General features: G+C 37.0%; 1 protein-coding gene across 1 annotated transcript in view; it reads left to right on the plus strand.

The window, feature by feature from the left end:
- The window catches only part of CSRNP3 (cysteine and serine rich nuclear protein 3), a 105254-nt gene that overhangs the window by 1793 nt on the left and 79062 nt on the right, over positions 1-24399 (plus strand). The window contains exon 2 of the mRNA XM_040229261.1: positions 15034-15204. Coding sequence (XP_040085195.1) covers positions 15057-15204 — 148 coding nt within the window. The 5' untranslated portion in view covers positions 15034-15056. The remainder of the gene's footprint in view (positions 1-15033; positions 15205-24399) is intronic.

Here is a 24399-nt window from a genome sequence, read left to right on the forward strand (position 1 = left end):
TATATAGGTATATAATTGTTCTGAAATACATATTTACATATATTTTATATATTTATATGTTATATATAATATATATGATATGTTATATTATATACATATGCATACATACTACATGCATACATGTATTTCAAACAGCCAAATAAAGTCTTTCTTACAGTCAGCTATATTTTATCCAACAATTTTGAAAAGCAAACCTCTTTACTTTTAGCTCAGGTCATGCCCAGAGTTTATACCTAGCAATCCTCTATGTGTGTTACAGGCAGGGCACAGGGAGGAGGAAAGAACTAGGTTTAAAGTTCATTTAGCCTGTCCAGTACTATTAACTTTGTAAATGCAACTGCTACTACCCGTTAGCACATTCTGAATATAGAAATAAAAACAGTGCGGGCAAAGAAGGAGCGCCTGTGAAGATTCTTGTAGAAAATGTGGTAATAGACAAATGTGAAATAAAGAGAATTGTTGTGCTTTCAAGAGCCACGAGAGAGCTATATATGTCCTGCAGCAAATTTATGGCTTTGAATATCCTGGAGAATTTATGTCTCTATGTAAATTCACTCAAAACTTTGAAGTCTTTTTTGCATTTGCTTGAACCATACAGCTTCCATACAAATCTCAGCAGCAGGTACCTAGTAAGTTCATGGTCTGGATACTTAAATGCATATAGAAAAATGCATTTCTGTAAATGCAAATAAAATTAAATTTAGAAAGTTAAGAGTAAATAGAGTAAAGTAAAAACAAATCATTGAAGGACATATACTTAGTGTACTTTAAGAGGTGGTATTATATCAGACTTCAAAGAAATCTTTAAGGATTTTTCAAAAATTAATTTCCTGCTTTCTGATTACCAATCTGTCTTTGTCATCATTTGAAACTAGAGACCATATTGTAAGCTTGGAAAAGATTTTAGGGCAAACATGTTGTACTCAGTCTAGCAGGATGGAACGTAATCTAAAATCTACAAATAGCTGTTGTTGTCTCAAAATTGTGTGTGTAGGTTTTAGGGTGTATTATCAATATATGTGTCCTTTTCCTGAACTTCTGGTGCCTATGAAAAAGAAAGAAGAATAAAATTACAACATATAGATGGAAAATGTTCAAAATAATTGAGTATTCAAAACAATCACATTTTTTCATCTTAACCTGGCATTTCTTAGGAAACAAAGCAAATGATTGCATTTTTATTGGCTATTCTAAAATGTAAATAGACTTGTATTAATTTTGTTGAAGAGTATAAGGATAATAAAATTGTAAGATGGTTTTAAAGGTCTTATTTTTGTTCCATATTATTAGACAGATGGCAACATTATAGTAACACTTTGTCTAGGACAGTTGGAAAGTAATGTACTAAATTAACCAATTTTCCAAATATGTAAAGTTTATAAGTTAAATGGCCAGTTTTTCTTTAATGCTAATTGGTTTCATGGAAGTAAGATATGGTACATATCATTCTGCTTTGTTGAGCAAAGTGGAAATCAGTTTAGGCCCTTCTTCATGGCATAAGAATCATTATTTCCACCATTACACTGACTTATAGCAAATGATAACACTGTTACTCAACTGTACCCCAGTACTAAATAGTGTTAGTTGCTCAGTCATGTCCAACTCTTTGCGATCCCACAAGCTGTAGCCTACCAGGTTCCTCTGTCCATGGGATTCTTCAAGCAAGAATACTGGAGTGGGTTGCCATTCCCTTCTCCAGAGGATCTCCCTGACACAGGGATTGAACCCGGGTCTGCTGCATTGCAGGCACGTTCTTTACCATCTGAGCTACAGGAAAGTCCAGTACTAAATAGTGTTGCTATTATATACTTTTTAGCATATAGCTTTATATGCTTTCTATATACTTTATGTGCCTTTTATATTTTACTTTCTTTTCTCCTTTTAATATTTATTATTTTAGTAATTAATAATTACTCCTTATCTGACAGTAATTAAAAATGAAGTGTATGCACTTTATTTTACATTAAATTCCATATAGCTTAGACTTTGGTGGGCAAAGTGGGGAGAGGTAAACGTCCCTCTATACTACGCCATGTTCTGACCTTCTGACGCATGCAGATATGTAGTATACTCAGCATAGAAACATAGAATTTGTCTTCATTTTTCTTACATTTAGGATATTTAAAATCATGTTGGAACTCCAGATAAATGAGAAATTGATTTTTGTTGCTACAATGAGAATCATACTAAATCACCAACAGGGATTTGAAATTACTTTTTCTAATAGGGAAATGAGGAGTTTCTAACAAGTATACCAAAGAAAACACACAGACCAATTATCTTGGTGGCGTTTGACTAAACACTGGTGCATATACCTCTTCTTACCAATTTCAGGAGTTGTGGTCTATTTCATTCTTAAATCCTGGGACTTTTAGGTACACCACCTTCTACCACCATGCTAATTATTACTCAGGCAATCTCTCATCTCCATGTAAGCTTATGAATGCACATATTCATTTAGAAATGCATTATTTAGTTGTTTGTGTGTGTGCATGCATGTACACATGTGTACACCTAACATTCCCCCAATCATATACAAGAAAAGTAAAACAACAGAGCCATCAATCCCTATTTCTTCAAAATTCACTAGTATAGTGTATATGTTAAGACACATACAGTGGTTAATATCATACCCATTAATAGATGGTCTCTTACATTCCGAAGATTTTTGAGGAGCTGAAGAAATGTTGCTTCTCATTCTGTAAGAATTAGAATAGTCCAAAGTGCTGGGGAAAATTTCCATATCATGGTCTTCTTTTGCCCACTAGCATTTAAAAATGCCTGAGAACTACTTTAACAAGCCTGGGTAATGTTGTCTAATACAACAAAACATTGTAAATCTAGGGCAATTCATGAACAACTGAAAAATCAGGAAAATGTTGTATATTGTTTTCTTGATAAATAAGTGCTTTTATGATGTAGTTTTAAAGAATGTGAATTCACACTATATTGTGGAGCGTGAAAAGACTGAATAGCATGGTGTTTGGGAGTTTACCTTTAAGTTCCAACCCTGAAAAAAAAAAAAAAAAGTTCCAACCCTGGCATCACTTCTAAAGCATGGTCTGCCATTTACAATCCATGTGGCCCTGGACAGCGTTCTTGAAAATTGTAAGCCTCATCTTCATTTGCAACCTGGAAATAATTGTATCTATATCAAAGAGCCTTTATGAAAACAAAATGGCATGATGCATGCCTGGCACAGAATATGAGCATTAAAAGTGGTAACTATAGTAATAGCATATTAGAAAGCAGAGACATTACTTTGCCAACAAAGGTCCATCTAGTCAAGGCTATGGTTTTTCCAGTGGTCATGTATGGATGTGAGAGTTGGACTGTGAAGAAAGCTGAGCACTGGAGAATTGATGCTTTTGAACTGTGGTGTTGGAGAAGACTCTTGAGAGTCCCTCAGACTGCAAGGAGATCCAACCAGTCCATCCTAAAGGAGATCAGTGCTGGGTATTCATTGGAAGGACTGATGCTGAAGCTGAAACTCCAGTACTTTGGCCACTTCATGAGAAGAGTTGTCTCATTGGAAAAGACCCTGATGCTGGGAGGGATTGGGGGCAGGAGGAGAAGGGGACGACAGAGGATGAGATGGCTGGATGGCATCACTGACTCGATGGACATGAATTTGGGTGATGGACAGGGAGGCCTGGCATGCTGCGATTCTTGAGGTCTCAAAGAGTCAGACACGACTGAGCAACTGAACTGAACTGATAGTAATAAATTAGTAATATTTTTCAACCTACAGGAGTTGGTTCCCTGGTCCTCATATGACAAGTTCAGCTTAAGTCTATAGTTACAACACTCTTGATAAGATTTTAATGGATGAGAAAAAGACATGTTTTCCAAAGATAGAAACCCACTAGGAGTTTCTTAGAGGTCATACCTAGGAAGTACTGGGCAGTTGTTACCTTATATTCAGATGGGACAAGTAGAGGTGGCAGCCACCATAGTCATCAAATTCAAAGTATATGGGGTTTCATAGTCCTACCAACTAGAAGTATAATATCCACAAAATCCTCACAAATGTAGTAATATATGCTTTTTAAAAATTCTCTTGTTTTATATCCTTTGTTGACTTAAAATTTTTCATTTTTAAGGCTTTGCTCTACTATTTTTTTCTTTTCCATGTTGACTTTGTAAAATTAAGGCATTAGTTGTTCATTTGCCACCCAAAGTTCCTGGTTTATCCATAGACTATGTGTTGCAGGAAGGGGGACCTCTTCAGGGCTGAAACTGGACTCTTGTCTAACATTCGGAAATGAATTGTCCAAAGAGACACGTGTGCTGACAAAGCAAGAGATTTTTTTGGGAAAGGGCGCCCAGGCAGAGAGCAGTAGGGTACGGAAACCCAGGAGAACAGCTCTGCCACATGTCTCGCAGTCTCGGGTTTTATGCTGATGGGATTCCTTGCCGGGTTGTCTTTAGCCAATCATTCTGATTCAGAGTCCTTCCTTGTGGCACACGCCTTGCTCAGCCAAAATGGATGCCAGAGAGAAGGATTATGGGAGGAGGTCGGACATGTGGTGTCTCCTTTTGACCTTTCCTGAACTCCTCCGGTTGGTGGAGGCTTATTAATTCCGTGTTCCTTACCAGGACCTCCTGTCATAAAACAACTCATGCAAATGGTTACTATGGTGCCTGGCCAGGGTGGGCGGTTTCAGTCAGTGTGCTTCCCCTAACATATGGACCTTTCAGTTATAGAGGGAGCATGGTTCGTGTTCGGTGCCCAAGAAACGTTTGCTGATCCAGTGCTGTTGTAGAGCAGGATTCCAGTTCTGCCTCATGACTTAAAAGCGCTAATTTGTTTAAATCATGAAAAAAATATTCATGGACTCACTGCTGTTTTAAACTTCCTCTGTATCAGAATGCTGTCTAGAAATACTGCATCAATTGGTTTAGCCACAAGGTTTTTCAAAAGAAATCTAAGAAATAGATCTACATCTTTTTTACTTAAAAATTATTTTAACAGTAACATACATAAAAGTGTTCTGTGATGACTATACATGAGTAGCAAGTGTTGGATAAATTGCTGGTGGAGGCTGGGGGATATCATGATTCTGCTTTTGTGAAACTTGTTTGAATGATGGAACTTTTCTCAATAGTGGGTTTCCAAGTTTTAAAAGATTGTATGAGTTTGGTGTGATTTATTTCTATTGTGAATGATTTTAATTTATGCCAGGAGAATCTTCTCTGAGACTTGAAAATTCAGGTATTTAATCTTACTCTCTAAATTATTTTTACTAATTGCTGCTTCATGCAATGTCAGCTGCAGGTTGAATAACTATTTACTATCTGCCTTCGATAGTAAAAAAATCTATATCTTGCCTAAGGTAATGATCATTTTAAAGAACATGTTAAGTACTTTTTCTACTTATTCTAATTTTTCAAATCTTCTTAATTTTTTTTGCACAGTATTTTTGGCAGGATCCCAGTGCTTAGATGGCTATGGTCCTGAAGTTTGACCATATTTATTATGATGTCCACTTTAGGGTACTTTACAAGGAAGTGTTTTTAAAAGATCTTTCACTTCAGTCTATTCCCGTGATTCTTCTGAAGGAAAAGGATGTCATATCTCTCAAATATCTTTTGATCTATGCTGACTACTCTATTATTTAGTCAGAAAATTTCTAAATGACTGAAGAGAAACTTCTTAAGTGCTCAGGAGAAAAAAATGTTAACTTCCAGTGCTGCAGTAATAATTTTAAATTCTTTCACATTTGTGTGGTCCTTTTTTTTTCCTAATTTGGGAAGCCTTGCCAGTCATCCAAGAAATTAGACTAAGTCTTAATAGAAGCATATAAAATAAATTTTTCATTGGTACTTTTGTTGTTGGGGTAGGAAAAATAGGCTTAAAACAGGCACTTGATCAGTTTTCAACAGTTTTAAAAGCCTTATCATGTTCCTGGTTGGGTCTCTCTGCTCTTGCTAACTGAAAATGCATCCTGAAAGTTAACTTTAGGGAACAACTTTGGCTTTCTGTCCACATGTATTCTATTATACCATGTTGCCAAATAACAACTAATGTACAACGTTTTTAGGGTTACAAAGCATTGAAAATCAAGTTCTGGCTATCTTATATGGACACTAATCCCAATGACAGGCAGTATGGAAAGCTTCTTGGGGTTCTGTAGAACCCCTTCAGCATTAGTAAGTGGAGTGGCCTTCCATTCCTTTGTCAGCAGGGCATGCATCAGTTTAGACACTGCAGTTTGCACACAGTGAGGCAGGACAGTACTGACAGGTAGAGGCACCCACCTTTGATGGAGGCCAGGCTTTTATCATTTACTCCTTGGTTGTGGGGACTGTACTGCATCAGAGCCTGTTCTTACTAGGTATTCCCTGCCCCTTATTTTGATGGAAGTGGAAACTGAGACCCAGAGGAGATAATCCTCTTACCTAAAATTAGGCCACTTGTTAGTAGCTGATCCAGGATTAGGTTCCAAATTGATGACCATTCATTTACTGAACAGGCACTGGAATACATATTCAGTTCAGGAAGAACCTTTCAGTTAAGTATGTGACAGTCAGGTGAACTAGTAATTCTGATGCAGTGTAGTAAATACTGCTCAGTGCATCAACCAGGTGCTGTGCTATGAATGTAGAGAGGTCACTAGGCCCAGTGTGATGCTGGTCAGGGAATATTTTTCAGAGAAAGTCTGGCTCAGGTCTCCTGGACCAATGACCTAGATCTCTGAAATCACAGTTTCCTTTGCTAAAACTACCCTGCAGGTTTTGGGAAAAGATTACAGAGGATAGGTGCAAAGTGGCCCATAATAGATATTCACCAAATGGTGACTGGCATTATTATAAAAGGAATGAGGCAGTCTAAACTACATCTTAGGAAAGACACACACTGTTTAGAAAGGAACCCTTGAAATCAGTAAGGAATGTCCACAGGAGATGCAGTTCACTCTTTGGCACCTATGGCAGAAGAAGCTAGGGGAGAAAGAACCTTGCCTTAGGAGAGGGATGACCCTGGTGTAAAGGGAACAGGAGGTAACAGATGCTCAGACTTCTAGGATACTTTAAACTAATGTGTTCACAATTAATTATTCTTTCAAGTTCTGGATGTCCACCAAAGCTGAGGAAATGGCATTAAGTCACTAGAGCAGAAGTTTTTAACCAGGAAATCCATAGATAAATGGCGTATGCACGTGTGCACTTGTTTCAGGGGCAAGCATTCATTTCTTTAATTAAATTCTCAAACTGCAAATCATCAAGCTACAAAATTGTCGAAATTCAAAAAACATAAAGTAACTCAGACCTTTAACTCAAGGTCACAGCTAACTCTGGCATAAGGAATTCATACATAATTGGGGAACCCTCCAATTGTTTCTCCAACAAAAATATTCATTAGACAAGAGCACTCCCAGCATTTTTGGCTTAAGCAGACACCTGGACAAGAGAAATGTATTTGGCTAACTTGTACTTCTTGAATTGGCAAACCACCAGTATCATTTTTCACATTGGTGGTGCCCCATGGAAACACCTTGCAGGATTTTACCTTGTGAATTCATTGCCAAGTCCCTATCTTCTTGGCAGCAGCTATGTTAATTTCTTGCCAAATGGGTTAAGGCAGAAATGGCCTAGTATTGTGGAAGAAGATATCCCCCCTTTTTAAAAAAGCAATGCATAAGCATTCTGAGACCGTTTGGCATGGTGTGGTCTAGGCATTGAAGTCTGATGCCAACTTCTTAAGATAATAATTATCTTATTTAGTAGCAACTTCAGCCAATAGTCAGTGTTTGCTTCATGTAACAGTGTAAGGGCAGTAGCAGTGTGAATGTTAGGGCAGAACAAAGATTACTCTAATTCATGGTGTAAAAAACAGGATGCAAAAGATTTTGATTTAAACTAACTCATTTAAAATTGTATCCTGATGGGCTTTCTGGTGGCTCAGTGGTAACGAATCCACCTGCAATGTTGGAGACCCAGATTTGATCCCTGGGTTGGAAAGATACCCTAGAGGAGGGCATGGCAGCCCACTCCAGGATTCTTGCCTGGAGAATCCCGTGAACAGAAGAGCTTGGTGGGCTATAGTCCATGGGGTTGCAAACAGACATGACTGAGTGACTAAGCACGCATGCAGTTAGGAACACATCTTGATAACTAATGACATCCCACCAGAAAATACTACAGTATGATATTTTCAGCCAAGCCCTCTTTTCTTAAGTACTGGAATAAAACCTGCACACCATCAGTTGAGCAACTGTCCTCTTCATCCTCTCTCTGGCCCTGAAGACAATCTAGTTGATGAAGTGTGACGTTGTGAATAATCTTGGTTTTGCCAGCTAAGCTTTTCCCACCTGCTATCACAGAAGAGCCATACACCAGTATTTTCATCAACCTGTTTGCGGTGCTTCTCATCTCATCATTTGAATTTGGTGAAGCAACCAGAGGAAACATCAAAATTGCTTTCCATTCTGCATAACAGTAAAGGAGAATGATCTGCTTTTTTCTGTGCAACTGAATCCTAACGCTGGTGGTTCCTGGGCTCTGGGCCCATTGCTGACTGAAGTGAACAGCCTTAGCTTATCAGAGTTGTTGGGAGAGAACTTTATTATGGTTTCTTAGCTTTTTGTGCTTGCTGGAAGAATTTGATGAGGATGTAAAGTAAATTATTTTCTTCTTTGATAAACCAGGAATAAATATCCTTCAAGTCAGGTTACATTGCAAGCTAACACGCTCCTTTGATATATGCCACATCACCAAGGCAGAAGGGTCTTTGTTAATGACCTTTGCAGTTAAAGATTACTCTCATTTTGATTAACTACAAAACTAGCAAGCAACCAATGCAAAGGATACACCCAGGTAAAACTGAGCAGAGGGGCTCTAGACACACCTCTTTGTTACTGAGAGAGGACCATGTATAGCTCCTGGTCTAAGTAGCCTCCATGGAATTAAGGACCTGCAGGTCAAATGAACCATCAGGCTAGGGAAGAAACAGCATCTCACTGAAAATATCTCCCCATTTCAATATAAAGAAATTCTTGCCATGCCAGAATTACTTCCTTTTAAATGCATTTTTTTCCAGCATCAGTGATAGGGCAGGCTTGCCCTTAACTTATTAACTATCTCCCACCACCCCCCTCACCTTTTTTTCAGTTGTTTGATGAACTCATGATTCACCCTAATTACCTTACATGTTTCATCTACTGGGTTTTGTCTGATTGGTAAAGAACAGGAATATTCATATGCAGTGGTTCCAGATCGTGAAGTGAAGTGAAATGAAGTGAAAGTTCCTCAGTTGTGTCCAACTCTTTGCAACCCCATACAGTTCATGGAATTCTCCAGGTCAGAATACCAGAGTTGGTAGCTGTTCCCTTCTTTAGGGGATCATCCTAACGCAGGGATCAAACCCAGGTCTCCTACATTGTAGGCAGATTCTTTACCAGCTGAGATATAAGGGAAACCCAACAGTATTGGAGTGTGGATAGCCTGTCCCTTTTCCAGCAGATTTTCCTGACCCAGTAATCAAATCAAGGTCTGCTGCATTGCAGGCGGATTCTTTGCCAACTGAGCTATCAGGGACGCCCCAGTTCCAGTCGGTAGGTGGCATCTTTTATGTAGATGTTTTCTTGATTTCATAGTCATTCTGCTTTTTCACCAAGAGCCAAGAGCACCAGTTAGGGATGTAAAAAGAAAAGCAGGATGCCCAGTTAAATTTAAATTTCAGATGAGCAACAAATAATAGGTAAATTTATATCTCAAATGTTATTTTTTTTAATCTAAAATTCAAATGTAACTGGGTATCCTTTATTTTAATTTGCTAAATCTTGCAACTCTAAAATGAATCTTCTCCAAATCAAACAACTTACTGTACAGAACTAAGAGATTGACAATGCTCTTAGCCATATTTTCTGTGGCCATTTCCTTATAATACATAGCAAAACATTAAAAATAGGGACAGACTGTCATAAGAAAAAAGGATTAAACATAAGATGAATATAAATGGGATAGTAAGAACTCAGTGAGTTACCTAGAAAAGCTATGAAATTTTTAGTCTGTTGAAAGAGAGGAACATGAACAAGATTCCAACAAATACCCAAAATTTAGCTTCAGTCCTTCTTCCCGAGACATTAAAGTATACATTTTTATCCAATGTCTTACTTATTTTCACCTTCCAGCTTTCTGGTTTCTGACATTTTTCTCCAGAAATACATTAAATAAAATAATCATACTTATAGAAAATCTAGTGTAATTTATCAGTATCTTTTTGAATAGAGATGGAAACATTTCTACTTTTTCACTACTTTTTCTTTAAATGTCCAGAGGCTTCTCACATCTAGTACAAATATGAAATAAATAGTATATGTTAATTAAGAATAACAGATATCCAAGATTATAAGATGTTTATTAGAATTTTAAAGTTGAATTTGGCAATAGAAATGGCACTTGAGTGTAGACAAAAAGGAATCACAAACCAAGAGGCTGGCCAAGTGATGAACTCATGGACTATATTAATAAACAAAAAAATTAGATAAATCAGTGCTAGACAAGGAGAGACTATTGGCTTTGAAATGCGGTGAGCTTATTGAAGCCTCTGAGTGAGGTTCTTCGTAGTGATACCTAATTGGGTGGGTCCTTGCCCAGTGGCCCTGTAGTAAATGGTCACAGGACTGACACCTGACCCAAAATGGGCTAAAGGTTGCTCATGCCTTGGAACATTAAGCTTAAACTGTGAGACTCAGAAGTTGCTAGACTTAAACCCGGTAACAGTGGTGCTCTTAAAAAAAAAAAAAAAAAAAAAAAACACCTCAAGGAATTTCTACAGCCGTAATCTAGAAGTGGTCCTTGTTCCTGCTGTTCCTCAATTTTGCATTTCAGCTGTATTTTAGATTGCATCAACTAGTTCAGTATTTTTCCAACAGATGTCTTTGTGCTTAAGTTAGCTAGAATTGACTTTTGGGTTGCTTGCAAGCAAAAGAAATTATATGATGCTTTGAGGTCAATTTCATCTCATTTTGATTCTCATCTAATCAAATATGCCAGATATTTTGTTAGGAGAGATAGAATGGTGAATGAGATGAACATGATTCTGCTTTATGGAGCTTTTAGTCTATCAGAGAAAATAGACACTGACAACATAATTAACTATGGAAATGGAAGAATTTCATTCATTCATCATACAAATATTTATTGAGCCCCTATTAGATATAAAGCATTGTTGCTTAGATGCTTGGAACATCTGTAAAGAAAACAAATATTCCCACTTTTGTATCTTCCAGCAGGGGATAACAAATAATTAATAAACCTAAAAAGTACATAAACAAATAATATAGATTTAGAAGGTGGTAAGTGCTATGGGAAAATAAGCTAAAAAGAAGATTGCAAGAAATCATGCATGCATCAAAGGGCTTAGAGTCCAGAGAGAAAAGACAGGTTGGAGAAAGTGAGTTATTATTAGAGCTGAAATACTGGCAAGAAGGCCAAATGGTCCAAAAAGGTGAAGTTAACCAGAGTATGTTGTTAAAGACTTTATAAGCCATTTTGAGGATTTTGAACTTCATGCTAAGGCAATCCAACACCACTTAAGAGTTTTAAGCTATGGACATGATCACATTTGCATTTTAAATTTATCTTTCTGCCTCCAACCTGGAAAACCCATTGAAGGCTAACCAGTAGTAGATGAGAGAGAATAATTAGGAGGTGGTTGTCCTAGTCCAAGTGAGAAATGGTGATACTGTTGATTAACATGTGTTTCTTGAATTGGAAAATGGTAGCTGTATTTAAGTGGCTGTTAACGAGGCAAATTTTCAGCTTATCATATTTAGAGTAAATTAATGCCTGTCAGGTTTATCTTCTGTTCTTCGAGCTTTGATGCTGTTTACCAATTGGAAATGTTGACCACTTTTTCATTAGCTTCGTACCTACCAAGTTTAATTATGTCTCCTCTTTAGGAAAAAAAATATATGACAAGTTAAGGAGCTGTGCAGCCACAGGACAAGCTTTGATTCTGTTCACCTGCATCTGTTCCTAGCTACCTACATATGGTTGGCCTCAAATTCTGAGAGAAATAATACAGGGTACAAGCGAACCAAGTATATACAACTCCTTTATTAACAGGCCTTCTCTTTAAGTTCTTGCATTCTTTTCTTCCTAGTGAGACAGTACAGATGATGTAGGAGAAAACCACGTGCTCCTTTTACCATTCCACTATTAGGTCTTGATCACGGTTTATCTGCTGCTAAGCAATAGGTCATTTGGCCCTCATAATTTGTGATAACATCTTGTTACACTCACATAATATTTTTTAAAGGCTGTGAAACTAGACAGGTGTTATGCTTGGTTGCTGCACAAGCAGTTTAGCACTTAACCAGTTTCACTGGTATGAATGAAGTTATAAAGTTATAAAGTGTAAGTCGCTCAGTCGTGTCCAACCTTTGTGACCCCATGGACTGTAGTCCACTAGACTCCTCTGTCCAGGGAGTTCGCCAGGCAAGAATACTGGAGTGGGTTGCCATGCCCTTCTCCAGGGGATCTTCCTGACTCAGGGATCGAACCCTGAAACACATATTAATCAAGGATATCACCATTTCTCACTTGGACTAAGACAACCGCCTCCTAATTCTTCTCTCCCATCCACTACTGTTTGCTTTCAATGGGTCTCCTGCATTGCAGGCAGATTCTTTATCATCTGAGCCACCAGGGAAGCCCAAAGTTAAAGTTATACCCACCTGTAATTATTTGAATGTTTAATTTTCAGCATAGATACTAATCCTGCCTTAAGCAGTCAGTTCCTTTTTCCCTTTGCCCTGGGAAGAGCTTAGGCTCTTTCAGTCCCAAAGATGTGCAGTCAGCCTTCAACTCCACTGCTTCAGGTCTTGCCAGTACAAATGTAACAACAATGGGAAAAGAGATTTTTGAATTCTCTTAGCATCCCTCCAAAAATTTCCCCTCTCATGCTTGAGGAAGTGAGAAAGGAAGAGGAGAGTGCCAAGTACCACATTTTGCCATGCTGGAATGTAGTTTCCTTTGGGCCAATTAGGTGTCCTTGATTCTCAAGAAATCTGCCTTTCTTAAGGAAGTTGGAGGAGATCAGATGGTTAAATGGCACTTAAGGACGTGGTTTTTAACTGTCACCATTGCAATGTCTTATTTAAAAATGTACTTTTTAAACATGGGTTTCCATCTTGTATTACTTTGTGTCTTGGTGTCTCTCCCTCATGAATTACTTTGCATCTTGTTTGAAGTGAACAATTTTCAAATTTATATCCTGTCCTACTTTTATTTCAGGAACTTTACTTAAAATATCTTTTTCCCCCTCCACCCTGCTCAGATATGCATGAACATTATATGCATTTCATACTCTTTAAGACAGAGAAAATAATAAGGCAATCTGAATAATGGTAAAAGAAGAGTCAGAGTAGAGATTTTATTCTCAAAAGAGTGGACAGTGCAGTATCTTCTTATTGCTATCAGTTATCTATTGTTAATATAAGTCATGAAAAGACATAAATTAGTAAAACAAGGCAATAGAACATGAATTTGGAGGTATTCTCAATTCCATGCAGCCCAGCATAGTGAATGCTTGCTTCTTGGGAGCAGGTAACACATTCTACTCCTTTTTGTACCCCCTTACTCAACCGAAGGAGTCAAGCATATGCCTACTGGTTACTAAACACACGGATAGATGAGTAGAGTAAACTGAAATTAATGATACTTAAGAGACATCTAATACTGTCCTTAACTTTACTAGAAGTCACACCAGTGATGGACACAGAAGATTTTGATTAGGAATTGAGTGCTGAGTTATATAACTCTCTGGGGCTGGTGTGTGGCCACATTCGAGGAAGGAAAATTCCAAGAAAGGAGCTACTGGAGAACAGACTAGAAATTAGGCAAATGGCCCTCAATTTGAGTATGTGTCAGAATCACCTGGACAGCTTCAGAGAGCAGTGTCCTAGGCCCTAACCTCCGAGAGAGTTTCTGATTCAGTAGATCGGGAATGAGGCTTTAGAGTTTGCATTTGTTAGAGTTTGCATTTCTAGGATTTCCCCCTTAGGTGGTTCTGATGCTGCTAATCCAAACAGAATTTGAAAATCTGGCCCAGCTCCAGGGATCTGGTCAGCCTGTGCGCTTTGTGATTTGCATAGAGAAGGAGGTAATTACAGCAATTTCTGAAGCCAGTACCTAGATAATGTAACAAAGAACTTAAATGGGAGTTAAAAATCAGCTGACATAAATAAGATGGAAGACAGAATGAATGGAATCAACTTAGTAATACCTTCAGCTTAGTTAATTTAATTTAGCAATGTTAGACCATCCACCTATATCTGAGCTAATATATAGATGTTATTCCTGAAATATGTTCACATTGGCAGAAAGTTTATGCCCTTGTGCATATGTCAAGGTAAATGATGAAGATGGAGAGAGGGCAGCTCAAGGAGAGGAGACACATCATTCATCCTAGAGAAAGAATTTAGGAGAAACTACCTCCACTTCCCACTCTTCACTCTTCCCACCCAATTAGTGCGATATCCCTTGTAAATATCCTTAGGAGGTTTCTGAAACTGTGGCGACAGCTTCAGCAACCAGGTATCATGCGGAAGCGTTTCACTTTATTGTAATAGTTAAGCGGAAACCACCTAAAATATAGACCTGATTGCATATGCTTCGTTGTGCTCAGCTAATTGGGTTTCTTGTATTTTAAAAGTCGAGTATGAAGTTTTTGCATACTTATCCGTGTTCCTTCCAGTAATCGTTTAGGACTTGGGGGAACATTAACGTTTATCTTTGTTGCAGAATTTTACATAGTGAAGTGGATTTTCTCAACTTGCCAACAGAAAGGAATAGAGGTAGTGCATTAAAATGCAATATGTCTAAAAAACTGTTATATTTTGGTAAGCAAATGGTCAGATGCTCATATTCAATCTAAGCTCATTTCTGAAAATATTTTTTAAAAAACTGCTTAGTGATCCTTTCAAGGGAAAACTCAGCTCATGTATAAAAATGACTCCAGAGACCTTGGCTGCACATCCAGCGGTCAAATATTTCAATGCTCCGCTGCTCCCGTTCCTGTTACAGGTACATGTGACAGCCCTGCAGCGATGAGTGGAATTTTAAAGAGGAAGTTTGAAGAAGTTGACGGCTCCTCGCCCTGCTCCTCTGTGCGGGAATCAGATGATGAAGTTTCCAGCAGTGAAAGCGCTGACAGCGGGGACAGTGTCAATCCGTCCACTTCTAATCATTTTCCCCGTGAGTACAGAAGCCGTAACTGAAGCGGATGGTTTGGTTCTACAGTGAAAATAATTGTACCATTGTGGTGATTTTTTTAACTGTTATTACTAATTTTGTTTTGTTTTTACAATTGAACTAAAAGCAAGACATGATTAAGGAAAAATGAAAGATTTTTGAGGCATCTGTGGATTCCTTTGTATGGTGGATTATTTGATTGTGTTAACCAACAGAGTCAATGAAAAATGACTTTTTATATTATTACTTTTCAAAGGAAATGCCCTACTCTGGCAGTAGATGGGGAAAGACGTGTCTAGGCACAAAAAAATGTATCCTCGTCAAAGCTGAAATGATACCCTCGGAGGAGAAAAAAAGTGGGGAGGATGTATTTGGGAGTGGAAGGTCTGGGCTCACTGAGAAAGGGCATGGCCAGCCATGATTTAAGAGATTAAAAGCAGCAAAACTCTCCCAGATGTGCAAGTGAGTGCTGTTTATACCTCTTTTTACCCATCCCTTTATTCTCTTATCCTTAGGAATAATATTTAAAGCCCACAAAATAAAAAAGGTGTATTCTTTCTCTTTTTCCACTGTACTGTAGCATCACACCTTCCTATCAGGCAAGGTATTGTGAGGTTTGAAGGACTGACGAGAATTTCATAAGGTAATACAATAGACAGGCTAAATGAAACTGACTGTTACTAGCTAAATAATATTGAGTTTATGTTTCCCATAGGAAGCTTTTAATATATCGTGATATGATGACAGATAACTAATTTTAGTTTTTTATTTTTCAGTTAAGTAGCTGATTTTATTAATATGTCATTACATATTGTAGAATTTATTTTGGTAATGTGACTACCGAGAAAACCAAGAGAATTAATCATATTTTTAAGAGTTAATAAAAAGCTCAATAAAACTATTGAATATGAAACACATATACTAAAATCAACAGCATTCCTTTAAGCAAGCACAATTCATAGAAAATAGAATGAGGGGACATCTACAATTATTATAACAAAAATGTCATCAAATATTCAGGGACAAAGTAATTGTATGATGTAGGTTGATCTTCAGATATATTTACAAATGTCATGATAGTGTGAAATGAGCTTGTGTTTTGATTTTGAAGATGTATGTTACCTGTTTGGTCTTAATATTAACGGTGATAATAACAACAACATCATCATCTAAGATGTTTTGTGAAGATCAAAGAGCAAGTGCGATAATACACATGAAAGAACTTTGTAAAATGTCAAGTACTGAGCACATGTTATATTAAAATACATTCTCATAGCTCACATTTATTGGGTACATGCTGTAATCCAATAGTTTTATATACATTATTCCTACCCTTTACAGCCATCCTGGAAGAACCACTACCTTCAATTTACCGAGGAAATAACTGAGGCTCAAAGAGGCTAAATATCTGGCCCCAGATCACATAGGATTTAAGACTAAACACACATATATACATGTGTGTGTATATATACATATATATATATCTCTCTCTCTCTCTCCATGTATTTATGTGTCCTATCCCATAGTCTTCACCTTTTCTATTATCTCATTCTGCCCTTTAATTATATAATATTGGACATATCTTTATAATGCGATTTATTGTGAGTTAGAAAAGTACTTGAATTAATGAAGAGACAGGTTATGCTTCTGGATATAAAGGTAAATCTATTAAATCTTTCCACATAAATTTGTAGATATAAAAGTATAATCTTTATAAAACCCTCAACTAGACTTTCTTAGAGATGATGGAATAATGAAAATCTATTTGGAAAAATAAGCTAATGAGAATAAAGGAATATTTTTAAAAAGCCATAAATCTTGAAAAGCTACTCCAGATATTAAATAATCATAGACAATTATATAGTTTAACATTTTTGGTACTGTATTATATATAGGAACTAGAGGCAATCTCAACATAGTATAGATAAGAATTATATATTATATATATACATATGTTATATGAATAGAGCATTATAAAGCAATGTGAGAGGGAGGAAGTATTTAATAAATGATTTTGGTATTAGAGTTTGAAATAGAAAAATTCAGAAGCATATCTCACAACATATACCAAAATACATTTCAGATGGAGTAAGTAGACAAAGATTTTTAAAATACATATCATGGGGGAAATTACATATTTGCTAAATGTTTGGTAGGATTGTTATCTGAGCTTTGAAGTAACATAAAAAAGTCACATTGCAAAATACTTAAAATATTTAATAATAGAAAAGTATTAAACATACCTGATCCCCCCAAAAGCCCAAAGTAAAATAATCTATATTGGAAAGAAATTTGCAGTTAGTATGGCAAAGGATTATTGTCTAATGGCATACAAAAACACACATGTAAATTTTTTATATAAATTAAGATACATACCTTCAAAGATAATCAACATGATAGCAAATATAATTAGCAAATATTTTGAAGCATTACAGTAGTAATAACACAGAGTAAAGTAATACTAGTGAGACTTCATTGTATGAAATCGTGGAAATTTCATCTCCATGAAATTAGTGTTCTTCTCTCTAATAAAAAATGGTAGTACAGTACTTAAGCGCTGGTGACGGTCACGGTACAAATTGTATGTACATCCATATTGCTACTGATGGCAATGAAATTTATAAAGCACTTTGGAAATATAAGAGCCATAATGATATTCATCTCTATACATGTATACTTCAGATAATTTGTCTAAAGGGGAAAACATCAAAAACACAGGGAAAATGCATAATTGAAAATGTAGATGGTTGAGGGCAATGCCAAAAAATGGGGATTGGGGCAGGGAAGAGTACGGTCATGTGTCTAAGAGTGGGGAAATGATTCATTAAGTTTATGGTAGCTGATACAGTTAATGTATTTTCATGATAATTATGAAGATATGGGCTTCCCAGGTGGTGCTAATGGTAAAGAATCTGCCTGCATGCAGGAGATGCAGTTTCTATTCCTGGGTCAGGAAGATCCCCTGGAGCAGGGCACAGGCAACCCACTCCAGTATTCTTGCCTGGAGAATCTGATGGACAGAGGAGCTTGGCTGGCTACAGTCCACAGGGTCGCAAAAAATCGGACATGACTGAAGCGACTTAGCACAGCACAGCGTGAAGACTTGAGGCAGTGTTAAGAAAAGAACACACAATTTTACCTACACTGTCAGGGAATGTCTTTGTCTCATGCTGCTGCTACTGCTGCTAAGTCGCTTCAGTCGTGTCTGACTGTGTGTGACCCCATAGATGGCAGCCCACCAGGCTCTGGAGTGGGTTGCCATTGTCTTCTCCAATGCATGAAAGTGAAAAGTGAAAGGGAAGTCGCTCAGTCCTGTCCGACTCTTCGCAACCCCATGGACTGTAGCCCACCAGGCTCCTCTGTCCATGGGATTTTTCAGGCAAGAGTACTGGAGTGGGGTGCCATTGCCTTCTCCTAAGTTACTGTAAAAACTGAAAGCAATTTGGTTTTTTGAAGTATTAGAATGATAGATTAATTTCATATTTGTTAATTTTTATTTCAGTTAATATTTATATATCTCACAAAAAGTGTTTTAAATTTAAACTAAAATAACTGTAGTTTAGATTGTGTTTATGTAAGCAAATGGCATGATCGCTAAATCATGCAATGCTTCAGTTAGCTAGTAAAGACTTTTTATGAGTTATGTCCAACAGATGTTATTTTTCCTGTTGAATAAAATAGACATATTTTGTGATGCCCAAGAAGTTACTGAAATTTTCAGCTCATCATTTATTGTCAGTGGTAGTTGGCAATGGTTAGTTTTCAAACTTGATAATTTAACTTTGTATTAAATGAAATCTGGCAGAGATTTTTCATGATTTTTAAAAACAATTAAATGATTGATTTAATAAAAAGTGCCCTTTTGATTTAATAGTCTCTTTAGTTCACCATATTAACATTATGGGGAAGGAGAAAAAGTGGGAGGAAAAAAGGCAAAACATCAAAAAACAAAAATTCTCCCTAGAATATTAATATTTGCTGTATAAAAGATCTGAACATGTTAACCCATGTGAGAGTAGCTAAAAAGATTTCTTGTTTCTTGAAATGTATTTCAAATCATTTGCTAGCCCCAAATAAAGGCACAAATTTTTGTAAAATGTTTTGTTTATTTTTTTCAGTTAGATTAAAGTATGTACTGATCTGCAGTCATTTTTAGAAATATGTATTATTATTGATGAATCTTATTTCTTTAATATATTTTTCTACTTTCAAAATAAAAGTAATTACCGTAAAGAAGGATTTTTGATTCCTATCAAATTTATGTGGTATTAGGAAACCAAATTTAGCTTCACACAGATCTTTTAAGATATGGTTATTTAAATCTCCCTCATTGTGAGCTCGTCTTTCAAATTTAAAATGTCAGGTACACCCAGTGCTTTATAAGCACTAACACACTGTGTAACATAACATCTTGTTATCATCACAAATACAGAAATTGACACAAATCAGGTGGTACGAGTCAGCATCTATGGTAGTAGAAGATTCCATGTTATTCCATGCTTTCTGTAAGTATATTCAGTTTGTAGCACATCACATTATGATATCAAAAGCTTCGAAATGTAAATCGGTAAAGACATTATGCCTTTTTCCTTGGACTTCTGAGTTTTGCTAGGCAACTAGCATACTCGCCAGCAATCAACCAAGGTCATATCTTGTACTTCCCTTGAGATAGAAGCAGCTGGATTCTGTATTGCTGTGGAACGCTTTGTTTCATCAAATCCCTGTGGCTCTCTAGCCAGTCAGCCTGTACTTGAGCTCTGTCACAAGGAGAGCTACGGAGAAGCTGGTATGATTTTTTTCCTACCCTCTCAAGATTCTTGGCACTTCATACAAGTAATGAGAAGCTGTTCGATGAAGCATCCTCTCCCAAGGAACACGTATTTTTCCTGAAACATAGTGTTTCTACAAATAAACATATAGTTTTTAGGAAGTGGAAATATAAAAAGGCAAAATGATAGGTATTCTAAATTGCATGTGAAATCTGATAGTGGATGTCTTATACAGGATAAGAGTTTCTAATGTACACTTCCACATTCTTGAGTTCATTGCATAGCCTAAAATCATTGTTTGATTAGGAGCCATTATTATACCCATTTTATACAAGTAGAAGTTAACATTCAGAGATATATTATTAATTTATCCAGTGGCTGAGATTATAATCTATGTTTTGTAAAATGTTTTGTTTATTTTTTTCAGTTAGATTAAAGTATGTACTGATCTGAATCCTGCCCTCCCTCCCTCCTTCCTTACTTCCCTCGGTTTTCTCTCTGAATGCACAGGGTGTGAATATGCTGCCACATGCAGCCGAGTCACCATTTCCCTCCAATGTCATTTCCCTCCCACAGACTGCACATTTTATAGTGGGATTAGAGATAAAAAGTCAATGGAAATCAGATCTTGACATGAAACTTTGTGGTGGAAGTATGACCAAAACATATCTATTCTCTTTACCAAGCGGTTAAAATGCACTGAACATTTAGTTTCGGTTTTGACAGATATCGTGTATCTTATATTCGGTCTCTGTGGTAGGTCTTTTAGACATGTCAAAATGATAGACTACATGCGGTAAATACAGCTCAGATTACAGCGACAGGTCATGTCTACTCAGCATTGTGATAATAACTTAAGAACTTTCTATAGCAAAAACAAACATAGCAATCAATCCCTGAATCAATGATTTTTCAAACAATGGAGGTGTGTTAAGGCAGAAAGTGAACATCGAAGTTTTAGGGAAGTCTTTGAGAAGGAGTTACCACCATGTGACCCTCAAAAGCTTCTTTCTACCTTGTGATAATATGGTTCTAAGAAGAAGGATCAAAATTGGTCTTAAGTTAGAGCAGAAACCAAGTAGGAAAAAATAAGCAACATAGGTCAAGGAACCTCTGATAAGCTGTTAAATTAAGACCTTCCCAGACCCTGACTCCCTTCATCTCCTTGTGCTAGAAAAGAACCAATTAGCCTGGCATTGTGAGATCAGATCTGGAACCAGTTGCAGATTTACATAGTAGGTCATGTCCCTCTCTGGACACTAGCCATGGACCAGTTAAGTAATTAAGTGTTTAGTTTAGTGGAAATGTGGGATTTAAGTAGTTTGAATGAAAGAAATAGATACAAGTTAGTGGTCCGTTTGGAAAATATTTAATACTCATTTGAATATGAATATATTATAAAAGCCATTGACTGATAGACAGTGGAATTATTTTTGTATTATTTTGCCTGAGAAATCTGGGAAATCCAGTGCAATGAATCAGAAATAGTTAACCATTGCTGCCTCCTCTGACTTTACTTTCCCCATCCCTCAGGCTGAAAGTTCTCTGCTTCACAATCTCTGACTATGAAGTTCTGTACCTGCTACAGGCTCATATCAAATGTTTTTTTCTCTATGAAAACTTTACCAAGTCTCTTATTCTATTCATCCTCTTTGCCTGAATCTCCTGGTATTTCACAACATTCAAACACTTTGGCAATGGTTTTCTATCTTCTTTCCATCCCAGTAGTTCCCACCAAACCATGATGTGAATAGCCATGTGATAGCTCACTGAACCATTAGCCTCTTGTTTCCTTGACCACCTCTATTCTGGAGTCTTGTCTTCTATTCCATTCATATCATTTATCTCCACTCCTCATAGCTGCTTGTGTCCACAGCTTTACCCATGATACTTTGACAAACCAGAACAGCTCTATCGTTGAAATATCAAATCTCAGTGCTCTAAACTCAGACCATACCCCTCTCCTTCCACTCCATTTCTCTCTCTACCCATATTTTTATCTCATACCCTTGTTTTCCCCAACATGTGGGTGCATGCTACGTTGTTTCAGTCATGTCTAACTCTTTGTGAACCCCATGGACTATAGCCCGCCAGGCTTCTCTGTCTATGGGATTCTACAGGCAAGAATACTGGTATGGGTTGCCGTGCTCTTCTCCGGGGGATCTTCCTGACCCAGGGATCGAACTCACATCTCTTATGTCTCCTGCATTGGCAGGTGGACTCTTTACCACTAGCACCAGCTGGGAAGCCCTTTCCCCAACATAATACCGACTTACTATCTTTACATATCTTTCCACAGCACCTTTTATATTCACTCTATTGTTTTGGCTTTTTTTGTGGAGAGTGTGGTGAGGCCTGGACTCTTAACCATTTTCCTCCCATATCCTTTACTCCATATTTCCTTTTTATTCAAAACAGCTGAACACTTTAAGAAGTTTTGGAGAAAATGATGAAACTGGGTGTTTTCAACTTGGCTGCCCATTATTGCGACACGGCCTCCTCCTAAGGTGCCTAGGGTTGTTTTCTCTTCCATCTCAAAGCACAGAGTACTTACCAGACTCATCAAGTCCCTCCAGCTTTGACCTCATATTGAACAGATTACCTTGCCTTCTCATCATCACGAACCCTACTTTCCTCTTTTTCTTTTCTGCATGTCCTTCTTTCTATCTTTAAGCAGGGCATTCAAAATGAGTTTCAAAGGAATGAGTGTAAGCTTAGCAAAGGCAGGAGCTAGGTCTTTGTATGTCTCATATCTAGTAACCTCTTAATCAATATTTGTGTAAGTGGATGAATGAACACTTATTAAGTACTTACTGTTTGCCATAGCACTAGTACTAGGAGCTGGAAATAAAAAAGTAAAGGAAACACCATCCAGTTCTGTGGAAACTTATAGTCTAATAGCTCTTCAGCCCTTGTCTAAATTATTGTATTCTGTTTTACGCCATTGTTATTTGTGTGTATACCTTATCTTTTTGGAGATGTATAGAGCTTAAGCATATAGTCTCAGCACTAAGACTGGTGCTGGTTAAATTGGTAATAAATACTTGATAAATAGCACTTAGCTTTGTAAAGAGTTTTCTTTTTTAGTACAAATAAATCACATAAAGAAAAAAAAGATGCATTTGTTGTAGGACTTCATAATTACATGGACATTAGTGGAAATAAATACCAATTTTCAGGCTAACTCTGTAATTTATGAGTTGGATGGGTGTCATTGTGATATATCAGGATCCTGATTTATCGGTTATTATATCCGAATATGTGTAATAGTGAATTGGGTTTTAAATAGGTTCCCACTGTAATTATGTATTCCCAGCATGTACATGCACCTTTCTGGTTTCATTTGCTTATATACAGCTTTCCCAGGCAGAAACATCACTATTTAATTGGATGCTGTGCAGCTATTTAGGCAGTAGCAATATAACACACTTGAGAGAATCCAAGATGGTTTCACCTTCACCATTCTTTGAAACAGCTAGGGAAAAAAGGGTATTACCAACTCATACCACTAACATTATATAAGTACAACTCATTTAGTGTTGTTTGGTTTGGTTTAAATTTAGAATCAGGACCTCACATGTAGCCTTAATAAATGATGACTTACTATATTGAGTTGTTTATTTCAGCCCTAAGATTTTTTAAAAAAATTCTGTTTTGGTCTTACTGTATTTCCCCTAGAGTCACATGTTATATAATAGGTCTCAAATCTGACCGATCCCCATATGTGTTGTACTCCTAGTACATATGACTTGCATCTCTCCTCTGGACTGCTGCAGGAGCCTGCCAGCTGCTCTGAGCTTCCTTTCTTGTAGGAAAATCTTCTTCTTTATGCAAGAGTGTTTTGGATCACATCTCTTTCCTATTTGAGTCCTTTAGTTGCTTTCAGTTGTATTCATTACCTCAGCCTCCAAAAATCTATGACTGAGATTTTGCTCTCCTTTCCAACTCCTCTCCTGCCTTCCCTCCATCTCCAAACTCCAGCCATACTGATCTTGACTCAGTGATTTGAAGGTAACAAAATTTCTTGCTCTAAGATCCTTCTTGGAAGAGTTTTCCAATAACTGACTGTTGATATTTGAGGTTCCGGCTTGAATATCTGCTTTTTGAGGTAGCTGTCTCTGATCACCCTATCCAGAGTGTGCTGATCCAACATCTTCATCTGTTAGTGATATATATGCAGGTTTTTACAGGAAAAATGATACTATCTTAGAGTTGCTTTCCAATAACCTAGCAAAAAAAGGAAAAAGAAAGAGCAGATGAAATGAGATTTAAAAGTATGCTACTCTCTTATATTTTTATTTAATTAAAATTTTACATAATACATTAAAATATGTAGGTACCATTTATCCTAAAATTTCTGTGAAAGGTCAAGGGCTTAAAAAATGACCCAGTAAAATTTTGAAAAAGAATAAGGAAAGGGGAGGATGTG

The sequence above is a fragment of the Oryx dammah genome, unplaced genomic scaffold, assembly GCF_014754425.2.
Source record: "Oryx dammah isolate SB20612 unplaced genomic scaffold, SCBI_Odam_1.1 HiC_scaffold_27, whole genome shotgun sequence".
Lineage (NCBI taxonomy): Eukaryota > Metazoa > Chordata > Mammalia > Artiodactyla > Bovidae > Oryx > Oryx dammah.